At 38.3% G+C, this 23955-nt stretch overlaps 2 protein-coding genes across 5 annotated transcripts in view; one reads left to right on the top strand and one right to left on the bottom strand.

Moving 5' to 3' along the window:
• Window positions 1-6957: 6957 nt before the first annotated feature.
• Window positions 6958-7594, bottom strand: LOC125237988 (BLOC-1-related complex subunit 7). Its single transcript, XM_048145249.1, has 2 exons — window positions 7358-7594; window positions 6958-7252 (listed from the first exon to the last, which is right to left on the bottom strand). Exons 1-2 carry the CDS (start codon window positions 7493-7495, stop codon window positions 7073-7075), a joined length of 318 nt encoding a protein of 105 aa, XP_048001206.1. The 5' UTR covers window positions 7496-7594; the 3' UTR covers window positions 6958-7072.
• A 469-nt stretch (window positions 7595-8063) lies between these two features.
• LOC125237700 (ubiquitin carboxyl-terminal hydrolase 20) overlaps window positions 8064-23955 on the top strand; it is a 55041-nt gene continuing 39149 nt past the window's right edge. The window contains exons 1-6 of one of the 4 annotated variants that reach the window (XM_048144852.1): window positions 8064-8379; window positions 10427-10546; window positions 14937-15041; window positions 15995-16094; window positions 17928-18078; window positions 20015-20195. In XM_048144852.1, coding sequence (XP_048000809.1) covers window positions 8302-8379; window positions 10427-10546; window positions 14937-15041; window positions 15995-16094; window positions 17928-18078; window positions 20015-20195 — 735 coding nt within the window. In that variant the 5' untranslated portion in view covers window positions 8064-8301. Of the gene's footprint in view, window positions 8380-10426; window positions 10547-14936; window positions 15042-15307; window positions 15346-15411; window positions 15498-15580; window positions 15667-15994; window positions 16095-17927; window positions 18079-20014; window positions 20196-23955 lie in introns of those variants that run through there. The other 3 variants (XM_048144856.1, XM_048144853.1, XM_048144855.1) reach the window with 3 other exon arrangements.

Genomic DNA, 23955 nt, shown 5'->3' with positions numbered 1-23955 from the left:
AAAGTGGTAAAATAAAAAGTTGTAAAAATGTTTTGTTAGTGTACCTATTCAGGACCTATAATAAAACGGCCCAGAAAAGATACCCAAAGAAGTACGTGCACTTTCGTACTTATAGGTAAATAGGTATGTAATTACCAACCGCAAATCTCTCTGAATAAGCTCTCACTAGAGAAACTTGATTCATCTCATTAAGCATGTGATACGTACAGCCATATAATTACTGGGAGGAATTTTTAATTATACTATACGATGTGGAGGTACTTGCTATTGGTTACGATAGGTACTCATACCTATCCAAGTGTAACGAGAATGCTTAAGGCGAGGTGTTAACATTTTGTTAGGGAAATGAACGACTTTACGAATTAAATGCTACAAATTGGTCTGCCCCAATTTTGCCAGGTCTTGAAACCTTAGTACCTAAATCGTTTCATGTACCTCTTCTTATGATTCTTTATGAAAACATTAAGAGCACTAGAATCTAGTGCACAGTAGGCAGTTTCTCCTTTGAATTGGAAGGTCAAATGGCAGTCGCCTTCGTAAAAATTGCTGACTCTTTCCACCGTAACTTTAGGTACAAGAGAAAATTCATATATACATACATATCACGCCTGTGTCCCATAAAGTGGTAGACAGAGCACATGAAACTACTCACGTTTCAGTGCCACTCTTGGCAATCACGGGTTGAGACAAAACGAAATTGTGACATTGCAGTGACAGGTTGGCAGCCTGTCGCCTACGCCACAATTAAACCCATATCTCACAGTCGACTTCTACGACACCCACGAGGGGTAGAAAGGTAGTGGGGAAATTCTTAACCCGTCACCACACGGGCAAAACATCCGGCTTCATCCCTTAGATAGTTACCAGTCCTTAATAGTGTGTTTTCACATTATCCGATCCGATATCGGATCGGATAATATGAACACGCACTTAGGCGATTCTCATTCGCATGATAAGCTTAAGATACGAAAGCAAATAAATGTAATAATATGTCCTTACTTAACATAAGGTAACTAAAGAATCTGTGCAGTTAGGAATTTGTATAATTGGGAAACTGTAGAGATAAGAAACCGTGGAATAAAGAATATGTAGAATTAGGAACCGGTGTAATTGGTTATCTGTTAAATTAGGAATCTGTGGAATTGGGAATCTGTATAATTGGTTCTCTCTTAAATTGGGAACCTGTGTAATTGGTTATCTGTTGAATTGGGAATCTGTATAATTGCTTATCTGTTAAATTGGGACTCTGTAGATTAGAGAATCACACCGAAACTTTAGTTTTAATTACTTTACTTATTAATTACTTCTAGAAACTTTGATTTTTTTGCATTTTACCCCCCAAAAGTGGCCCCTATAATTAAATTTTCTTAATTTAAATTACATGTCCGTCTTTGGGTCACAGGTTTACATATGCGTGCCAAATTTCAAGTTAATCGGTTCAGTAGTTTCGGAGAAAATTGGCTGTGACGACGGACAGACAGACGCACGAGTGATCCTATAAGGGTTCCGTTTTTCCTTTTTGAGGTACGGAACCCTAAAAAACGTACTTCTCCATCTTAAAGGCACAACGTTCTCTTGATAGCCTTCAGGTTATTATTCTGCTTGTTTGCTTTTTTGTTACAAAAAACTCAAAATTGGCACACAGTTTCCTTTCATCCCGTGCTATATACCCGACCACAACCTCCTCCATCTCTAATTTTGCACTTTCGACGTAGATAATTATAATTTCAACTTGCGTAACTGCCTCTTCTGCAGTCGCAGTCACGACCAAAACTCAAGACAAAATTACATTTACCGTCGGCAAACCACTAAAAATCAAGTCGCTAAAAGAGATACGGAAGACAAAAGTGTTTGAGACCATTCCGTGAGCGGCAAAATTATCTTTGTCGTTACACAAAACAAGAAGTGCAGTAAAAATTATATCAAAACGTCAAAGTGGTTGCATAACCTCGTGCCCGATACTATAATGGCCGATGTCGCGAAAAAAAACGAAAGTGAAAGAATCAGAGCGGGCAATAGGTACAATGGCAAAGTCCGCACGACTGTCTGGGCACAGAGAACGTGGTTGCAGAGGATTGACTTGGCTTAGGTACGCGTACCTATATTCTCCCATCCAAATATCTCTAAATAACCAGTATAGGTAGATACATTTGTAGCCAAAGAGATATGTAACTCCGTATAGACGGATAAAGTCTAAGAAAAAAACGTACACCTAGATGGCGTTACACCTTTGGGGTACGCTCGGCTAGATGGCGCTAATATTAATATTTTACATTTTAACTCATATCAAGCTGACAATATGGGCCAAATTGTCAAAACTGAGGTTCAACAGTTTTAAGCTTGTGTCGAGAGATGGCAGTCTATGCACTGTGATTACACATCTTACTTTGACAGTAACACTCTATAATACTCGATCCTCTTTGTTTGTAGCTTATGACCTATATTTCATTATATAAATAAAAAAAAAAAAAAAATAAATAAATATTATAGGACATTCTTACACAGATTGACTGAGGCTCACGGTAAGCTCAAGAAGGCTTGTGTTGTGGGTACTCAGCAACGATATATATAATATATAAATACTTATATACATAGAAAACATCCATGACTCAGGAACAAATATCTGTGCTCATCACACAAATAAATGCCCTTACCGGGATTCGAACCCGGGACCGCGGCGTAGCAGGCAGGGTCACTACCGACTGCGCCAGACTGGTCGCCAATAAATAATCGCCAAATAAATAAACATTATAGGATACTAGCTTTTGCTCGCGGCTTCGCTCGCGTGATAAAAAGTAGCCTATGTCACTTTCCATCCCTTCAACTACCTCCACTTAAAAAAGCACGTCAATTCGTCGCTCTGTTTTGCGGTGAAAGACGGACAAACAAACAGACACACACACTTTCCCATTTATAATATTAGTATGTATTTATTTTACACAGGATACCTTTCTTGATATCATATTTTCAATATTGATTTAATTTGATTCCTTCATAAATTATTATGAATATCATGATGATCAATTGATTCAAGCCCAAGCTAGAGACCAGCTAGCAAGAAGACCGCAGCCAAATGGCACTAGACCCTACATAGTGTTGTGTTCCTGCCGGTAAGTAAGGCTGCCAGAGCTCAACGATGACGTGGGTGGGTGTGCTGACTACGGGAGGACTAATGAAACTAATTGTGTCGCGTCTATGGTCCTTTGAGTCGTCGGCACTTCGAACCCTCCTTAGAAATAGGTACGAGCAAAAAACGTCGAGCCAAACAGAGATAATGTAAAAATGGTGCAACTATTTGAAGTTTAACTTCTGCTATATTAACTTTCTGTGGCCGGTGTGGCTTCAGCCACTAGCTTTGTGTGCCCCTAATGGATTTTATATTACTGATGCATTTCCGATATTAAATTGTAATAAGTAGATGGAAGATGGGAATATTTTCAACAAAGCTTTTTATAAAGTGCACGACACGACCCGAAGTTGACGCTTATGGTGATACGTAGGCACTACTAAGTACTTACCTAACTTTATTTATAACCTTAAAGGTAATCGGGGGGGTCACGAGGGCATGACCCTCTAGAGCTTGGACTGTGCCCTATAGAATTTTACCACGTAATTCTATTCTAGTTGTGTAGGTACTTTAATTTGGCAGTTAATTCAATTTTTTTTGTATTTTTATTTGGCAGTGATTAAAGTAAAAAATAGGTAGACCCTCTTTTGTATATTGTTTAATCAGCTAATTTTTTTTTTTTATAACTTATGTCTTATTTTTTATTTACTTGCGTACAATTATAAAATAAATAAAAAAAAACAATCAGCTAAATAGGTATACCTAATACATATTGCCAGATTGAGGGTTAACATGTTATAAAGTTAAAATAAATACAATCATAGGTCATGAAACATCCCTTTATACACCTACTAGCTTTTGCCCGCGGCTTCGTTCGCGTTAGAAAGAGACAAAAAGTAGCCTATGTCACTCTCCATCCCTTCAACTATCTCCACTTAAAAAAGCACGTCAATTCGTCGCTCTGTTTTGTGGTGAAAGACGGACTAACAAACAGACACACACACTTTCCCATTTATAATATTAGTACAGATGCAATTATATTTCAGTAAGAATACCTACTTCTTCTCTAAGTACCCGAAGACATTATTTTGACGACCGGTCTGGCTCAGTCAGCACAGATATTTGTTCTGTTCCTGAGTCATGGATGTTTTTTATGTATATAAGTATGTATTTATCTATTTAAGTATGTATATCGCCGCTTAGCACCCATAGTACAAGCTTTGCTTAGTTTGGGGCTAAGTTGATCTGTGTAAGGTGTCCCCAATATTTATTTATTTATTATTATAGGTATACTTATTGCGTGTTCTGTTATGAGTGTTATGACTTAATTTAGAGTAGATTTTTTAGGCTATCAGTGTGTTTTCTTTGTTCAGTAACTGGTGCAAGGCTTTTCAGAAAAAAATAATGTTTATACCTACATATTTGGGTATACGTAAAACGTTAATAAATACTATTATCAAATAATCAATATCACAACGTTCGCATTTGGTTATTGGTAAGCGCCATGTAACCAAACAAAGCTAGGACTTTCACCGACCGATCGGACAAAACTAACTTCCTGGTCCTAGGCCGAGTCACGTTTTGTTCGCAAGTGTAGCAAAATGTCTGTTGGCCAATTGAATTCCTATAGATAAAGTAAAGTTCTGTCCAACTAGCCTCCTACGTAGAAACACGGGTTGGTTTAAGGAAAGGAGATTTTGAAATGTCTACGCGCTTTTTGTTTACAATATTTACGGTACCCGTGTGATGACCGGTTAAGAATTTCACCACCCCGTTTCTTCCCGTGGGTGTCGTAGAAGTCGACTGTGGGATATGGGTTAAATCGTGGCGTAGGCGAGAGGCTGGCAACCTATCACTGCAATGTCACAATTTCGATTTCTTTTAACCCCTTTTTGCCAAGAGTGGTACTGAAACTAAATAGTAGTTCATGTGCTCTGCCTACCCCTTTTAGGGGATACAGGCGTGATTTATGTATGTATGTTTATGTGTATATTTACGATAAACATTAAATAAACAAATTAAATAAATTAACAAACATTAAATAAATTATAAAATTTATAATAGTAGTGAGACTACTTAAAAAATACAAATTAAAATATTTTCTATGAGAAAATAGTGTAATTTGATCTAAGATTTTAATATTTACGATTTCCAAAATGGTTATTTATGAGACTGGCTGCATAATGAGAGGCATTAAAGGTCGAGTATTGTTTTATGAAACGAGCCGAAAGGCGAGAACTTATGATATTGATGTAGATAAAAAAAATTTACTGCCTTGCGGCCTGTCTTGAAGGAATAAGTGCATCGATTCTAAAAAAGATTGTTGTCTTTCACTTGATAAAAAAACATCACGAACCTACTGTCGTTTCGTGATCCTTATTACAAAGTTTAAAAAAACGCCTATATAATTTGTCATAGCAAGAAATAGATCTATGCAATATTGCTAACAATAAAATGTCAGTTAACTATTTCTTGATTTTGAACCCCTAACACGTTCCTTTTCTTTACAACTGTGTTATGGAATAGAAAAGACAGGTATTTGAGTTTAAGTTAGGCACCCTCCTAATTTAATTGAACTATATTTTAACTGAAGGAATTATAAGTGGCAAAAAGATTCCTAACATATAGGGCATTGTTATTGTTATAGATGGGTTCCCTCGCGTTAGAAAGAGACAAAAAGTAGCCTATGTCACTCTCCATCCCTTCAACTATCTCCACTTAAAAAATCACGTCAATTCGTCGCTCAGTTTTGCGTGAAAGACGGACAAACAAACAGACACACACTTTCCCATTTATAATATTAGTATGGATTTAATATTTTGAATGCCTTGCTTAATGCCTATTGAGAAGTTGTCATAAACCTTGTGAGAAAAAGGAAAGGTTTATTGGACAGTAGCTGTGTGCTTCAATTACCTCTGCCAATCAAAGCTTTGGATCCTTTCATATGCACTTGTCAAAAATTTGTCATTCATATTCATGTTCATAATAAATACATGTTAAAGTTGAACCAATATGGATCTGCTACTAATCATACGAGAGGGTAATGAGACTACAAGTTGGATACAACTTCTAAATGAGCAATTCCCGTTAAGTTTGTACATTTGGATCATGTCTCCTATTTTGCAAGCGCGGATCCAGCTTCGTGCCCAGGGGGGGTATGGTAAAGGCCCAGGCCCCAAAGGCGTCATCCATATATTACGTCACAGTGTAAGGAGGGGGGGGAAGGGGTCATACTAAAAGTGACAATCCCTGTTAAAGGTATACAAAAAAGCGTGACATAGGGGGGGGAGGGGTCCAAAAACCTGAAATTTGGTGTGACGTAATATGTGGATGATCCCAAAGGGGGGGGGGGGGGTCACGTGGTCTATTTGTATGGCCAACCTAGGTTTCAGGGGGGGTCATGACCCCCATGACATGAATGGCTTATGTAGTTTGTATTACTTTGTATGAAACCTTCCTTTTTTGTTACCAGATTTCTATACATTTTCGGTAACAAAAAAGGAAAGTTTCGTAAAAGCAACCTAGGACATTTTGGGAAACCTAGTGGATCTTGCTCAGCATCATGGACTCTATCAGCTTACCAATTTTTATCCAAATCGTGATCCAAATATACAAACTTAACAGGAATTGCTAAAATATACACAAGTATTTAAAATACTGTTTAATGTCATGACTAAGTTTTATTACAGACAATAACAACTAAAATTTACAAACTATAAATTAATTATACTATTAACCAAGTTGATTTTTCTAACAACTTAGGCGTCATCCAAACAGTGTAAGGGGGGGGTCATACTAATGTGATCCCTGTTAATGTTAGGGGGGGGGGGTCTTTTGGTGTGACGTAATATGTGGATGATCCTACTTTGTATCTTTACCATACCTGACAATACAAACACAAGTCTTGCTCAAGTCCAACATACATTTTGGACAACATTTATACAATTGAGAGAACAAATTTTAGGCTGAATACTCAACACAGAGCTTCTAATCAAAACTTGTAGGTCATCTATGCATAGATGCCACCTGCTCATTAATCTCGGCTAAGACTTGTGCCGACTTGTGAATGTTCTCAAACTGGTACCCCATGTGCACTCCGATCAGGTTCATCTTCTTGAGGTTCTCTTCGGCGCCCTCCATAAGGTTCTCAGTCGCTACGAACTCACGGGCAGCTTTTGTCAAGAGCTGAAATTTAAATGTAGGTACACGTAGTAAGTTTTCGTGTAAATAAGTACCACCATCAATAAAATGCCCCATAAAGGTGAGGAAAGGTTTGAACTAGCCACCAACCTCGTTAGATCTCGATCCTCGCTGAATTTGGCGTGTTAGCGAAGAAATATTATTCATGTTTACTTGCACTCGCTCTGCTAGCCGTTGTTTAGATTCAGCGAATAAGGAGCGGGCGCTGCTAGATGAAGCTGAAGTCATCTTCAAGAATCTTAACGTCTGGTATACTGAAGTCTTATAATTTTTATCATAAATCGACTAAAAACGAAAGAAATCAAGAAATATAAAATTTGCACCAGCAGAAACAAATAAACCACGAAACGTCAAACGGTTTCGTTCAAATACAATCAGTTATTTTTCTATACATTTATTTTTATTTCCATTGTCTTTTTATGAGAATACATAAATTATGTAAACATTAATAAGTTACTCTGTGACGTGTTTTTTTATAAATATAATTATATAGTATAACAATTATTATTTATTTCAAAGGTTTTGTAAAAATACATATCTGGCTACTTTTTTAACGTACCATAACTGACGTTTGAGATACGTTCAAAAATTCGGTAATTTTCAAATTACACTATTAATGAGAATAATAAGAAACGAGAACAATTTATAATTTAGCTATTAATGGTGTCTGTCAAATGAACGATTGTTTCTTCAATAAAATCTAATTTATACATAAGATAATACCGATAACTTATCAGAACGGTATCAGCTGATTAAATTCTTACCCATTTTTCGACACAGGTAACACCGCCTGTCTTTTCGCTCGTCACGAAAGGAGTTCGTGTTATAGAAAATTTCTGTAATCTAATTCAATTATTGTGTTTAAACCCGAAATGTTTCATTCTAATTATCAACATTCTTTTGTTCCTACCCCGGACGGTAATAAAAATCCTTTTAACGCACCGTTGGCATAAAACATGTCCTTTATTTACAAGTCCTCAGTGTAGCAATAAACTTCATATTTACGTATTTGTGTTAAAGTTGTTATAATCATAATGGATAAGGGGGTGACGTGTGAACATCTGAATAAGCTCGCGGAGTATCTCGGGAAGGATTTGTGGCAGTCGAAAGAGGTAAGGAGAAGTTATTTGGTCGTATCTAACATAACCTATAAGGGGTTGTCACTGAGTTTACTTAATGGGTAATTATGGCATAGCTCCGTTTATCATTGTGTAACGTTACGGTAGTCGCGTGTGTGCACTCGACTCGGATTCGCTAACAGGCATCTATGTGTTTACTGCTTGCAACTCATGACTGCCTAGTACCTGCCCTGGATTCTTTGTTTACATCACCTCAGACATTAGCAACAAAGTATTTGTTTCCTCTTCAATGCTTTCAGAAGTATTTTTTCTAATAAGAAAACACTATAGACATAGTCTTTGTTTGTTTACTTTTGTAAACAAACTTAGTGTTGAATAATTAAGCGCAGAAAGTACTTCCTTGGTAGTAAGCATAATCAGTATATGCTTCATGTACAGAACTCTGTATTTCCTTCGCAAATATGCCTAAGTTTACATAAATTTAAACTTGCATATAAATTTGATGTATGGGGAAAGCTTACAAATACCAAATTCTTCATGATGCCAGATATTGATTCTTGTTTATTTATTTAAACTTTATTGCACAATACAAAAAAGTATAAATGGCTGACTTAATGCCAGATGGCATTCTCTACCAGTCAACCATGGGCTAAACCGAAAGATTAAGTAGGTGCAGGGTCCTAGTATAGTTAGCGTGTAATGGAAAAGAATTTAAGATACAAACAATATCCATATATGCTACATATAAATAATGTTGTTGTTGTTGTCTTAAGTGTTGATTAGCCAAAACATCTTATTAATAAAACAATTGAAGCAAGTTGTAATTACAACAATGTTCTTAAACAGTAACACTATTGACACTTAGTCCTTATGACTATTTCTGCATTTCGAAAATCTTACAAAAACTATATTGACAAAAAAATTAGTAGAAGGTACATCCATTCCCAATAAGTGCATATATTATTGCAAAGTATTATGAATATATGAATGTTATGTATGGTTACACTTTTAATGAATCTTGCATCATCATTTATCAATTTATTCAAGTGTTAAAAATAAAGTAATAGATAGGAATGCATGCATTATTATTTAATGATTTAATATTTCAGCTAAATTGAGACCTGTCGTTACAGAGCTTAAGTTAAAACTTAATTAAAAACTCAATCTGTGTCCTTAACTCCTGTGGTCCTGGGTTCGAATCCCTGTGAGGGCATTTATTTGTGTTATAAGCACAGCAGCAGCAGCTGGTCCAATTCCCACAGCATTGCCTAAAATTGATTACTACAGTAAAGTACATACCTAATGTTAAGAGGATACGGTAGCGAAAATGCTAAAATGGAAAGGAGCCCCCCTTTCAACTTGGGAATTTTAGTTAAATATACAAGTGTTATTAACTAGATTTATCGAAAAAAAATTGTCCATTAAGAACAACTCAGTAAAAAGATATTTCAAAAAAATCTTTAAAATCGAGGTTCCGCTCTCTACTCTTTCCTCCTTCAAAACTTACTCAATCGGAATGAAATTTGAGAATCTGAATAACAATGAAATAGTCTATGTCTCCGTTTAGCTTTTTTGGTTAATTGTTACCAATCTTGAGTATCACACCTTTTTTCATCCGCCATTGAAAAAGGCACGTTTTTGGAAATTTTTGATTGGCTCTAGAATCTTTAAAAAGCAGAATATCAAAAAATCAAAACGGTCTGACACAGATAAAAATAATAACAATCTGTGTTGAAAAAATCATTGCTCTACGTTCAAAAAAAGGGAGGAAATAGTCGATGTTTATGGAGAATTGACTCCCCAGCAGTAAGCTATTAAAATCGGTGGTTTCTTTTTGCTCAGTGTTGCTTAGCAGAAATTTTTACCATCCACCACTGAAGCACAGAGTTTCCTGAGTCATGAATATTTTCTATCTATATAAGTATTTGTATATATGATTTATATTGTCTGAGTAGCTCACATCACAAGCCTTCTTGAGCTTACCATGGGACTTATTTAATCTGTGTAAGAAGTCCTATGATATTTATTTATTTTACTGGTTTAGTTACTGTTCCATATACCCCTATTTGTTGTGCTCCAGAATTTAACATGCTTCGACTGCGGGTGTCCCGGACCGAACCTGTGGATCTGTCTGCAGCCAGACTGCCATCATGTGGGGTGCTCCGAGGTCCGCAACGACCATAGCACTTTGCACCAAAAGGTAACAATTGTTTATATTAGTTATTTTATAATAAGTGTTTGTGAAGAAGCTAATTAGTATAATAATATGTATAACCACAAAATTAAAAAAATTTAAAACCTCTGACTGCGACATAGTGGACTGATTTTCATGACACATGGCTAAGAAGTCTAAAAACACTTCCGACTAACTCAGCTTTCAAACAAAAAAAACTAAATCGAAATTGGTTCATTGGATAAAAGTTGGTAGGCTGATAGAGTCCATGATGCTGAGCAAGATCCACTAGGTTTCCCAAAATTTTCTAGGTTGATTGTATGAAACTTTCCTTTCTTGTTACCGAAAATGTATAGAAATCTGGTAACAAAAAAATAAGGTTTCATACAAACTACATAGGACATTTTGGGAAACCTACTGATCTTACTCAACATCATGGACTCTATCAGCCTACCAATTTTTATCAAAATCGGACACGTGATCCAAATGTACAAACTTAACGGGAATTGCTCTTCTAAATGGTGGGCCAAAATGGTTACCGAGTTGGACCCACGGAACACCATAGAGGGTCCAGGCCGGGGTTCAGGCAGAGCGAAGAAGAGATGGCGGGATGACTTGGACGCATTTTATCCACGCTGGCAGGGTTACGCACGAGACAGGGTTGAGTGGAAGAAGCGAGGGGAGGCATTTGCCCAGCAGTGGGACACTACACTAGGCTAGTAAAAAAAAAAAGAATTTCAAACTATGTATTCTGCAAAACTATCTCGTGTGTTAACACGAGACACGCATAACATAAATAACAATAATAGGAGGTAGGGCATAGCGAATGATATTCCGCTTTGTGTGGTAGGGCACAGCACAGCGGATATTGTCTCGCTCGAATCTAGAGCAGAGCCCAACTGGGGTAGTATTACAGAAGACCGCAGCCAAATAGCACTAGACCCTACTCATAGTGTTGTGTTCCTGTCGGTGAGTAAGGCTGCCAGAGCTCAACGAGGGTGCGGTGTGCTGATGACGGGAGGACTTACGGAACTAACTTGTTCCGTTTATTGTCCTTTGAGTCGTCGGCAACCCGAACCCTCCTTAGAACTTGTACACTCCTTTTTACTGTGTACTTAACACAGCAAAAGGGAATGTACAAGTTTCTAATGGGGTGGCAACGCGCATGTGACACTGTTTGAGTTGCAGGCGTCCATAGGTTACGGTGACCGCTTTACATCAGGCGGGCCGTATACTTGTTTGCCACCGACGTAGTATAAAAAAAAAAAAAAAAAAAAAAAAAAACAAGGAGTACAAGGACTTTGTATTGAACAAAGATCTTTGTATCAATTGCTTCTAATTTTAGATGATTCAGTTTGGCATTCGATCGAGAGCAGCATTCCTTAAATACGTACGGTATTTAACACTAATTATGCGTGCAACCCAAAAAGCGTAGGTATAATATGTATAGTACTTATCCATACTAATATTATAAATGGGAAAGTGTGTGATTTTCTAAGTGGAGATAGTTGAAGCAAAGTTTACTTTTGTCTCTTTCTACATAGTACTGGCCCGAGCAGTCAATTTAACCTGTTACATGACCTGCAATATTGTAATGACTTCAATATGAAAATGGAAGAACTCTAGCCCCTAAGGCACAGGTACTAACCTAGTTTAGGGGTCAAAGTTTGACCACTACAAGCCGACATCTTTGTACAAATCCCTAGTATAGTTATTATGTAACTCTGTTATTATGTAACTTGCTCTTTTATGTACAATAAAGATATTATATATTAAAAAAAATCAGAGCGAAATATAATTTTGGCGCCCTTGTTTAAAAAACTTTTTCACAGAAAAAAAGTACCATCTGTTTTTTTAACCCCCGCAAAAACGACGGGGTGTTATAAGTTTGACGTGTCTGTCTGTGTGTATGTCTGTCTGTCGGTTTGTCTGTCTGTCTGTATGTGTGTGTCTGTCTGAGGCATCGTATCGTAGCTCTCGAACGGATGAACCGATTTTGATTTAGTTTTTTTTTTTGTCTGGAAGCTGAGTTAGTCGGGAGTGTTCTTAGCCATGTTTCATGAAAATCGGCCTACTATGTCGCGGTCGGGGTTTTTTTCAAAATTGTGGTTAGGTTATTTACCATATATTACGATCTAAATAAGATCTTGTAATGCTGATCTCATTAACACACACAACTGACATAATCAGTCTGTTGAACTTTGAACCGAACCACAATTTATTCTAACCATGTTCAGTTTTCCGCTTACAACTATTTACATTATTTATGTACTTACCTATGCTCGTATGTAAAGTACACACCTTAAATGAGTTAGCATATGTAAAGTACATACACCGTGTTTTTTTTGTTTTCCGTTAAATTTCGAGACGTAACTATGTCCATTATCAGCAACCACCCTGTATGTCACTTTTAGTTAAATGCGCAAAAAAAATTCATCATTTTCATACATAGTAATAGTTATTACAAGGGGGAAAAGTTGTATTTTAACGCCGAGTGTAGAATTGAAAAACAAGCAAGTGAAAGGATTGTGTAGTTGAACCACGAGCGAAGCGAGTGGTTCGAGAATAAAATCCTGAACTTGCGAGTTTTGTAACATACGAGAAGTAAAATACATTTGCACCCGAGTGTAACACAAAACTTTTCCCCTCACTATAGCGAGGAAACTACAATGCAAAAAATGCTTTTATCACTGCTTCCAGTACTTCCACAGGTGGTAAATCATCTTTATTACTAGATTCACCTACTTTTATCAATTTTAAAGCAGTTAATTTGACTTTATTCAAGGTCGAATTACATTACCCACTAGTGGATAAAATGCGTTTTTACCCGCTGGTATTAAAGGACAAAACACGTGTTTCCGAGCTAGTGAGGGGAAAATGAATTTATTACTGTGAGAGACCCTTAAGAAAAACTTTCAAGTAACAGTCAAATGATTGATGGCACATGTCAAAACAAACACAGTCCATCCACCTCTTCTTTGGTTTTCCTCTCCGATTCGATCTTACTTTTTCTAATATCGGTGCTACTTTCAGGCTTCCTCTGATATCATTTATTTATGCCGGTGACTGTTCTGCGACCAATATGGGGTTAATTTCCATAGTATTTTTGATTTATTTGGATTTGATGTAGTTTTCATCAGTAAATACATACCACATATTATAAATTGAAGCAAAACTGCTCAAGGTGTGAATTTCTTTAATATTTTTTTTTAATACTACATCGGTGGTAAACAAGCATACGGCCCGCCTGATGTAAAGCGGTCACCGTAACCTATGGACGCCTGCAACTCAAACAGTGTCACATGCGCGTTGCCACCCCATTAGAAACTTGTGCACTCCCTTTTGCTTTATTAAGTACACAGCAAAAAGGAGTGTACAAGTTCTAAGGAGGGTTCGGGTTGCCGACGACTCAAAGGACAATAGACGGAACAAGTTAGTTCCGTAAGTCCTCCCGTCATCAGCACACCGCACCCTCGTTGAGCTCTGGCAGCCTTACTCACCGGCAGGAACACAACACTATGAGTAGGGTCTAGTGCTATTTGGCTGCGGTCTTCTGTAAGGCGGAGGTACTACCCCAATTGGGCTCTGCTCTAGATTCGAGCGAGACGATATCCGCTGTGCTGTGCCCTACCACAAAAAGCGGAATATCATTTGCTATGCCCTACCTCCTACAGTATATATATATATATATATGCCCTACCTCCTACAGTATAAATACGAAGAAATCCTTAATTTCCTAGGGTATAAACATTAATTAGGGTGTAAATTTCGACCCCTGCTTTCGTAATCCGATGGCCGAGTGGTTTAACAGGCATAAATAAAAAAAAAAAATTATTTAATGTTTATAGTATAATAGTAGTATTACTACTTAAAAAAAAAAAAAAACAAATTAAAATATTTTCAATGTAAAATAATTTGATTTGGTGTTCGACGGACGCAAAATCCACGACAATGCTTGGTTTGCGACACTGGCAAGTAAGCGCGCCAAGCGTCATACGTGTTCGCCGAGTGCACACTTCACCTGCCCGAGTTGTGGTCGTGTTTGTCGCTCCCGTATTGGCTTACATAGCCATGAAAAACGCTGTCACCCCACTTGACACTGCTTGTATAGTCTGTTATAGACTTTGAGGCCAATGAATGAATGAATAAAATAAATAAATAAATATTATAAGGACTTTCTTACACAGATTGACTGAGGCTCACGGTAAGCTCAAGAAGGCTTGTGTTGTGGGTACTCAGACAACGATATATATAATATATAAATACTTATATACATAGAAAACATCCATGACTCAGGAACAAATATCTCTGCTCATCACACAAATAAATGCCCTTACCGGGATTCGAACCCGGGACCGCAGCGTAGCAGTATGAATATCGCTGAATGAATCTACTGTATGAGTATTTTATTTTACAGAGCCAACCATCCCACTGCGTGCATATGAACGTATCCACGGAACGGGTATGGTGTTATATCTGCGAGAAAGAGGTCCACGTTCGAGCAGCGATCGCCTACAATAGGGTACGTTTGAGCCACTGTTACACAGCTGATTCGCTGTGTACCCAGGGGCTAGTTTATTGGACTACGTGCATATGAACGTATCCACGGAACGGGTATGGTGTTATATCTGCGAGAAAGAGGTCCACGTTAGAGCAGACATCGCCTACAATAGGGTACGTTTGAGCCACTGTTACACAGCTGATTCGCTGTGTACCCAGGGGCTAGTTTATTGGACTACGTGCATATGAACGTATCCACGGAACGGGTATGGTGTTATATCTGCGAGAAAGAGGTCCACGTTAGAGCAGCCATCGCCTACAATAGGGTACGTTTGAGCCACTGTTTCACAGCTGATTCACTGTGGACCCAGGGGCTAGTTTATTGGACTACGTGCATATGAACGTATCCACGGAACGGGTATGGTGTTATATCTGCGAGAAAGAGGTCCACGTTAGAGCAGCCATCGCCTACAATAGGGTACGTTTGAGCCACTGTTACACAGCTGATTCACTGTGTACCCAGGGGCTAGTTTATTGCAGGGGCTAGTTTATTGGACTACGTGCATATGAACGTATCCACGGAACGGGTACGGTGTTATATCTGCGAGAAAGAGGTCCACGTTAGAGCAGCTATCGCCTACAATAGGGTACGTTTGAGCCACTGTTACACAGCTGATTCACTGTGTACCTAAGTTTAGTAATACTACGTGCATATGAACAAGTCTACGGAGTAGGTATGGTGCTATATCTGCGAGAAAGAGGTCCACTTACGTGCGGCGATAGCCTTCGATAGGGCACGTATGAGCCACTGTTGCAGAGGCGATTCACTGTGTAATTAGAAAACGCAACTATCAGTCCATTCCATACGACATTTTTGAATTATATACAAAAAAGCTAGGCAAATTCGATGTTTATTTTTCATCTGGGACCCTTAATTACTAAAATGTATTTTAATGGTATCAAATCCTGTTACAGATAAGTCCAGATTCAACAATGGAAGGCGAACCAGCCAGCGCTCGCGTCGGCACTTCCGGTCTCGTCACTACTGACGATGATGATGATGATTTTCCTAGAGGTAAGCCATCTTTGTTGACTACCAGTTTAATAACGCCTTAAAATTATGCCACCGTCAATAGATGGCGCTGAAAACAATGTATTGTATACAGTCGGTTCATCTTTACTTGTCCTATCATGTAAACAGACGAAACGTCAAATATGATCGATGATTAATATCGATCGTTCCTAACGATAAGTTGTTATACCAACATTACGACTCATAGACAATCTAGACTTCGTGATGTCAGGAGTTTTTGATGTCATCCGTTCGTAATTACAACTATTGATGAAAATCGTTTTAGATATTATATTTTTCAGTGGTTTTTCGATTGATTTCAATACTTTGTGAGTTTATTTAAGTGTATAATAATATTTTTAGTGATGGTTAATGTGCAATTCCAGAGAAAAGTGAGATAGTGTTTTCCAGCAGTGTTTATATAAATATAAATATTATAGGACATTCTTACACAGATTGACTGAGGCCCACGGTAAGCTCAAGAAGGCTTGTGTTGTGGGTACTCAGACAACGATATATATAATATATAAATACTTATATACATAGAAAACATCCATGACTCAGGAACAAATATCTGTGCTCATCACACAAATAAATGCCCTTACCGGGATTCGAACCCGGGACCACGGCGTAGCAGGCAGGGTCACTACCGACTGCGCCAGACCGGTCGTCATAATGTTTGTTTACATGATTGGACAAGTAAGGTTGAACTGAGTGTACAACACGCCACACGGCCATCCTGACGTTTTGCACGACCTCGAATCGTAAGTTATGAGTGAAGACGTATACTTTAGGGGTCAAATATTGCCCTTTGCAATTAATGTGTCAAAAATTGTAAGAAATGGAGAGATTCGTTTGAGATATACCTCTAAATTAAATGGTAACAAATAGTATTTCACGTGTTATATTTCTTACACCGATGAATCAGTGTTGGATGGCATAATCAGATATCAGACAGATTGGTGATATTTGCATAATTTTTCTGCAATAAACCTAATATAATATAAATAAATATAAATAGGATGGTCTTACACGGATTGACTGAGTCCCACGGTAAGCTCAAGAAGGCTTGTGATGTGGGTACTCAGACAGCGATGTAATTAATATACAAATCCATACTAATATTATAAATGGGAAAGTGTGTGTGTCTGTTTGTTTGTCCGTCTTTCACGGCAAAACGGCACGACGAATTGACGTGATTTTTTAACTGGAGATAGTTGAAGGGATGGAGAGTGACATAGGCTACTTTTTGTCTCTTTCTGACACCCCACTTCCCTAAAATGGAAGGTGGAAATTTGTATGGAGGACTCCGCAATTTTCGAAACTTAGCATGAGCGAAGCCGCAGGCAAAAGCTAGTACTTATATACATAGAAAACATCCATGTCTCAGGAAATAAATGCCCTTACCGGGACTCGAACCCGAACTAATGTTGTTAAAACTTACGGCAAGAGTTTGGTGGGCGAATCAACTTTTTGACCGACTCAAATCTGTCCGCACATTCTTAACATAGTTGTGAAATTTCACCCTTAAATAATGAATTTTATTGGTATTTTTCACTTTACCCTGTATATTAAAACATAACCCTAACTGTTAAATCCAATAAACTGAAACTTTGTTCATTAGAAGTTCGATTTCTTGGTAATTCCAGAGACATTTTGAGTAACGCCAGAGACACCAAAAATGTCGGTCAAAAAGTTGATTCGCCCTGGTAATGATCTGTAATAAAACCATCTTTATATTTATATCCAATTTATCGACTTTTTTTTTAATCTTTACTATCGACATAATTTTATTTATATTTAAAATTGAACCTTACCTAATCCCACGGTTTACAGGTCTAGTGGGTCTCCAGAACATGGGCAACACCTGTTACATGAACGCAGCGCTGCAAGCTCTAAGCAACACGGCGCCCTTCACATCGTACTTTCTAGAATGTGCTGCCGCGGTCACAGTGCTCGCTGGCGACAAAAAACCTGGACTAGCGAGGTTAGTGACCTTTGCCCTTTAACCTTACGCCACACCTCAGACTCTGGCGATCAAATATACTCAAAGGGTAGCTGGAAGAAATCCCTTAAAGGGATAAGTTCGCCTTTGTACTGTCTATCCTGTGTCATATTTGTTTTTTGTACAATAAAGAGTTTATACATACATACATATATGAAAGTGGCGCGTTCCTAACCCACAGTCTAAGCTCGTGTAGGTGAACGCGTACTATGCTTGTATGAGTGAAATATGACAAGTCGACTGTTCGCGTTTTTGACAGGTGGTAACTGTGAGGTAACCGAGAGGGGGTGGGCGGCACTTTCAGCGGGGAGCGGGAGTGGCCATACTGTACGATAGTACTCTTTATTATACTGTGCTTACGCTAAGGCTTAATTGCACGCTCATATTCAAATCAAATCAAATCCTTTATTCGTGATAAACAAGATACAACACATATAAAACAATACAAGAACATTCAAAAGATACAAGAAAAATGAATAATTAAAAAACAAAGAAAAAAAACACATATTGATATACCTAGTTGTTTACCACGAAATGGTCCCGCCTCAGCGTAATGCTAACATAGAAAGGCTAGGCATCTTCTGGGCGAGCTCACTCCATCTTAGGCCACGTCTTTGCCTTTGGCTAGTCTGTGGTCAAGAGTAAGCCCATTTATAATATAAAAACAAAACCACAGGGTCAGCGCTGATCTTCCGGCGAGACCATTTGTGTGCCACGGACGCATAAACGCATAAAAATTGGGCGTGTAGCGGGCGTGCTTATTAAACAATTGAAGCTCATTCAAGTGTCCTCAGTCGACGCCGCATAGCGTTCACAAGGCCCCCCCCCCCCTGCACGCGTCGATGACGGTTCTGGTCCACTTGGCGTGCGTAGCCGAATGCACAAACGCTCACGAAACGAAACGCTCGAAGATATCTACCTCTATCGCTCTTGTTTATTGGCGCGACAGAGCCAGACTACCTTTTGCGCTTTTTCGTTTTGCGTCGTAGACATGCCGTTCGGCTACGGGGTCAGGCCTCATACCTAGGCGGGAACACTCCGATATGATTTGATTATCTATGTATGCATGTGCAAGTCATCAACCAACTTATTAAAAAAGAAATAAAATTTATAAATAACTACTGTCCATGTTTTTCTTATCGGAGGATCGAGTATTATAGAGAGTTACTGTCGAAGTAAAATGTGTAATCACAGTGCATAGACTGCCATCTCTTGACTCAGGCTTAGAATTTTTGAACCTCAGTTTTGACAATTTGGCCCATATTCTTAGCTTGATATGTTTTAAAATGTCAATTATTAATGTTAGCGCCATCTAGCTGAGCGTACCCCAAAGGTGTAATGCCATCTAGGCAACCGTACCTTTTTCTGTATGGTACTGAGGTACGTTTTTATCTGTCTATACGGAGTTATATACAGAGTGGGGCCTGTAACAAAGGCGAAGAATTGAACTCTAGGCTATTCTCCTTATACTGATCAACATTTGTTCGGCGACTTTTAAAAATAACTTGTATTTTGATTTTTATCACCCTTGAAAGTTTTTTCTAAGAGGTAATGTATTGCGAATTCTGTTAAGTCTAAAGTGTGACAGACAACGTCAATGACAACAATAATGGCGTACATTGAAGCTAATATTTATTTTGTATGAAAAATTAAAAATTTTAAGACTTCATAATTTTTAAAAGTCACTGAACAAATGTTGATCAGTATAAGGAGAATAGCCTACAGTTCAATTCTTCGCCTTTGTTACAGGCCCCACCCTGTATGTCTTTGATATGAGCAAACGGTTTTGACAGTTCTTAAAAAGAGGCTGATTTGACTAGTAGGAAACTAGCCTATTCCTTTAAAAAACCTCATTCAACTCTTTATGTATTAACTTTTCTTTATCTATATCCAATGATAAACATTTTATTTGTTACAGAGCATACCAAAAACTAGTAAAAGAAATGTGGATCATGAAAACCAGGGGATATATCGTGCCGAACGGAATCATATATGGCATTAGAAATGTGCACCCGATGTTCCGAGGATACCAGCAGCATGACACGCAGGAGTTCCTACGCTGTTTCATGGATCAGCTGCATGAGGAGTTGAAGGAACCGGTAAGTTCATCGGATGACCGGTCTGGCTCAGTTGGTTAGTGACCCTGCCTGCTAAGTCCGGGATTCGAATCCCGGTAAGGTCATTTGTTTGTGTGATGAGCACAGATATTTGTTCCCAAAGAGGATCGAGCATTATAGAGAGTTACTGTCGAATTAAAATGTGTAAGTACAGTGCATAGTGCCATCTCTTGACACAGGCTTAAAACTTTTGAACCTCCGTTTTTACAATTTGGCCCATATTCTTAGCTTGATATGTTTTAAAACGTCAAATATTAATATTAGCGCCACCTAGCTGAGCGTACCCCAAAGGTGTAATACGAGGGGTGATCCAAAAGTAATGATAATCAGTATGAAAGACACATAAAATGTTTAATAAAATAATTTATTTTTCTACGTAATCTCCTTCCAAGTCTACACACTTGGACCATCGTTTCTCCAGACTACGAATTCCTTTAAAAAAAAAAATCTTTTTCTTGACCCTCCAAAAATGCCTCCACAGCGGCCATTACCTCGCCATCATTCAAAAATTTGTTGCCTCTAAGATCTTCCTTCAGCCGTGGAAAGAGATAAAAGTCGCTGGGGGCTAGGTCTGGCGAATATGGGGGTGTTCCAGCAATTCGAACCCTGAATCACGGATGGCAGCCATCGCAACACCGGCCTTGTGGGGCGGTGCGTTGTCCTGGTGAAACAGGATGCCAGCTCGAAGTTTACCCCGCCGCTTTTCTTTGATTGCCTCTCTCAATCTGCGTATTTGGTCAGCGTAGTAGGAGCCCGTAATAGTGGTTCCCTTTTCCAGGTATTCGATCATTATGACTCCCTCAGCATCCCAAAACACTGAAGCCATGACCTTACCAGCGGAGCTTGCTACCTTGAATTTCTTCGGTGTAGGGGACGACGCTCGCTTCCAGGTCATGGATTGCTGTTTGGTCTCAGGATCGAAATGATGGATCCAAGACTCGTCCATGGTTACAAACCGACGCAAAAATGTTTCGGGATCAGTTTGAAATTTTTCAAGATTAGACTTCGAAATCTCACAACGTATTTTCTTTTGTTCAGCCGTTAACATTCTAGGCACCCAACGAGCGGAGACTTTTTTCATATGTAATTCATCAGTTAAGATTCTTTGAATGCTGCCATACGAGATGCCTGTGAGCTCAACTAGATGCCTGATAGTCATCCTTCTATCTGTTAAAACGAGATCATTAATTTTTTTACGTTTTCTCCAGTAAGGGCGACAGATGGACGGCCTTCGCGGTGTTCATCTTGAGTGGATGTTCTTCCCAAGTTAAACTCCTTTGACCAGCGTGCCACTGTAGAATACGGCGGAGCGGACTCCCCCAGTGTTCCCACTAATTCAGCGTATATATCTTTAGTACACATTTTTTTCAAACAGAAGTAGTTAATAACCGCTCTCACCTCAGTTTTCTCCATTTTTGCGATATTGTTCCGACTGCTCGTGAAAAAACAAATGCAACTCTCTGACAGATACATATTTTTTATTTTTATTTTTTTTTATTTACTAAGGAGTCTTTGTGGACAGTAACGGCATACCTATTTATTTTAATCCGATGCAAAAAGTATTCAGTTATCATTACTTTTGGATCACCCCTCGTACACCGTACCTTTTTCTGTATAGTACTGAGGTACGTTTTCTTCTTAGACTTAATCTGTCTATACGGAGTTATATATGTCTTTGTTTGTTCCTGAGTCATAGCTGTTTTCTATGTATATAAATATGTAGGTATTTATCTATTTATGTATATCGTCGCTTAGCACCCATAGTACAAGCTTTGCTTAGTTTGGGCACAGAATATATAATAGTACAAGTACAGAAGGCCCACTGCTTTGATGTTCACGAAATGCCGCCTTTTTAAATACCTACAAAATTCTTACAAAGAAACGAGCCGCACGTGCGCGGCGTCCTGTGATAGGGTTACCAATGGATCCAAACGAATTAATACTCACAATACTCACATAAAATGTTATACTATTATATTCAAGTCTTGGGTACTTTCTAGGTTTATATACTGTATTTATATATTTTTGTTCAAGTTCGAACATCACAAGCCTTATTGAACTTTTCCGTGGGACTTAATCAGTAGTAGATCTAAGTAAGAATGTCTTATGGTATTTATTTTATTCAATATGTCTATTTAACTAAGTATTATTAGCCATTCCACACGCGGACATCGCTTAAAAAAACCTCGCGACGTAAAGTAACAATAGAAAGTGCGAACGTGCATTCCGTGAGAACGCGCGCCACCCCTGAGTAGGCCGCGAACTCGCGGCCGCCAGGATGTACTTGTAGCGCGGCGATAGAATCGCGGAGTGAGCCGCCCCTAGTTTGGGGCTAAGTTGATCTGTGTAAGGTGTCCCCAATATTTATTTATTTATTATTATTAGTGTTATTCTGAACTGAAGCAAATATATGGATATAGATAATGTTATCCATAGTCCATAGTAATATTATAAAGGGGAAAGTGTGTGTGTCTGTTTGTTTGTCCGTCTTTCACGGCAAAACGGAGCGACGAATTGACGTGATTTTTAACTGGAGATAGTTGAAGGGATGGAGAGTGACATATGCTACTTTTTATCTCTTTCTAACCCCCTACTTCCATAAAATAGGGGTTGGAAGTTTGTACGGAGCATTCTGCAATTTTCAATTTGCAAAAGCTATTTTAACATAATAAAAACAACACTCATGTTTCAATTTGCCTGTGTGGTGACGGGTTAAGAATTTCACCACCCCCTTTCTTCCCGTGGGTGTCGTAGAAGGCGACTATGGGATATGGGTTAAATTGTGACGTAGGCGAGAGGCTGGCAACCTGTCACTGCAATACCACAGTTTCGTTTTCTTTCAACCCCTTATTCGCCAAGAGCACTGAAGCTTTAGTAGTTTCATGTGCTCTGCCTACCCCTTTATGGGATACAGGCGTGACTGTTTGTATGTATGTATGTTTCAATGCCTCTCACTATGAGCCAGTCACATAAATAACTATTCAGCTATAAATTAATTATTAATAAAATAAATAAAATAAAATAATAAATATTATAGGACATTTTTACACAGATTGACTGAGGCCCACGGTAAGCTCAAGAAGGCTTGTGTTGTGGGTACAACGATATATATAATATATAAATACATATATACATAGAAAACATCCATGACTCAGGAACAAAATATCTGTGCTCATAACACAAATAAATGCCCTTACCGGGATTCGAACCCGGGACCGCGGCGCAGCAGGCAGGTTCACTACCGACTGCGCCAGACCGGTCGTCGAAGATTAATAAAATTTGAATCTGGTTTTAAACCCTTGATTATCACAAAATTATGCTACGGTTTGTTGTTTTCACTTATCAATCTTATCATAGAGAAATAAGTAAGGGAAGAGTTGTAACACCATACCAGTAAATGCGAGTTATTTGTATAGGCATAGTTATACTGACATCTAGCGACAATCAAACGTCAATCACGCGTCAAATAGCGTGAATTATCTGTACCACTACTCGATACTAGGTGTTAACAGTGTCTCGTCTGCCAAAATTTCATATTAGAACAGTTTACAACTTATATTACAAGCAGAAGGAATTTAAAACAGATTTACTGATTAATACTATTGCAATATTAGCTTAAAATTGGTGAGCATTAGACTCTTCGTTCGTCGCGACATCTATTGACAAGTCCGACGACAACAACGTATAGGGTGCAAACTGCAATTTTTTTTTTTCAGAAAATTGCACCTTACCCACCAACGTA

Source organism: Leguminivora glycinivorella, chromosome 22, assembly GCF_023078275.1.
Source record: "Leguminivora glycinivorella isolate SPB_JAAS2020 chromosome 22, LegGlyc_1.1, whole genome shotgun sequence".
NCBI classification, from domain to species: Eukaryota; Metazoa; Arthropoda; class Insecta; order Lepidoptera; family Tortricidae; genus Leguminivora; species Leguminivora glycinivorella.
Note: the sequence above shows the minus strand (reverse complement) of the source record. Positions and strands in the feature narration are given on the sequence as shown.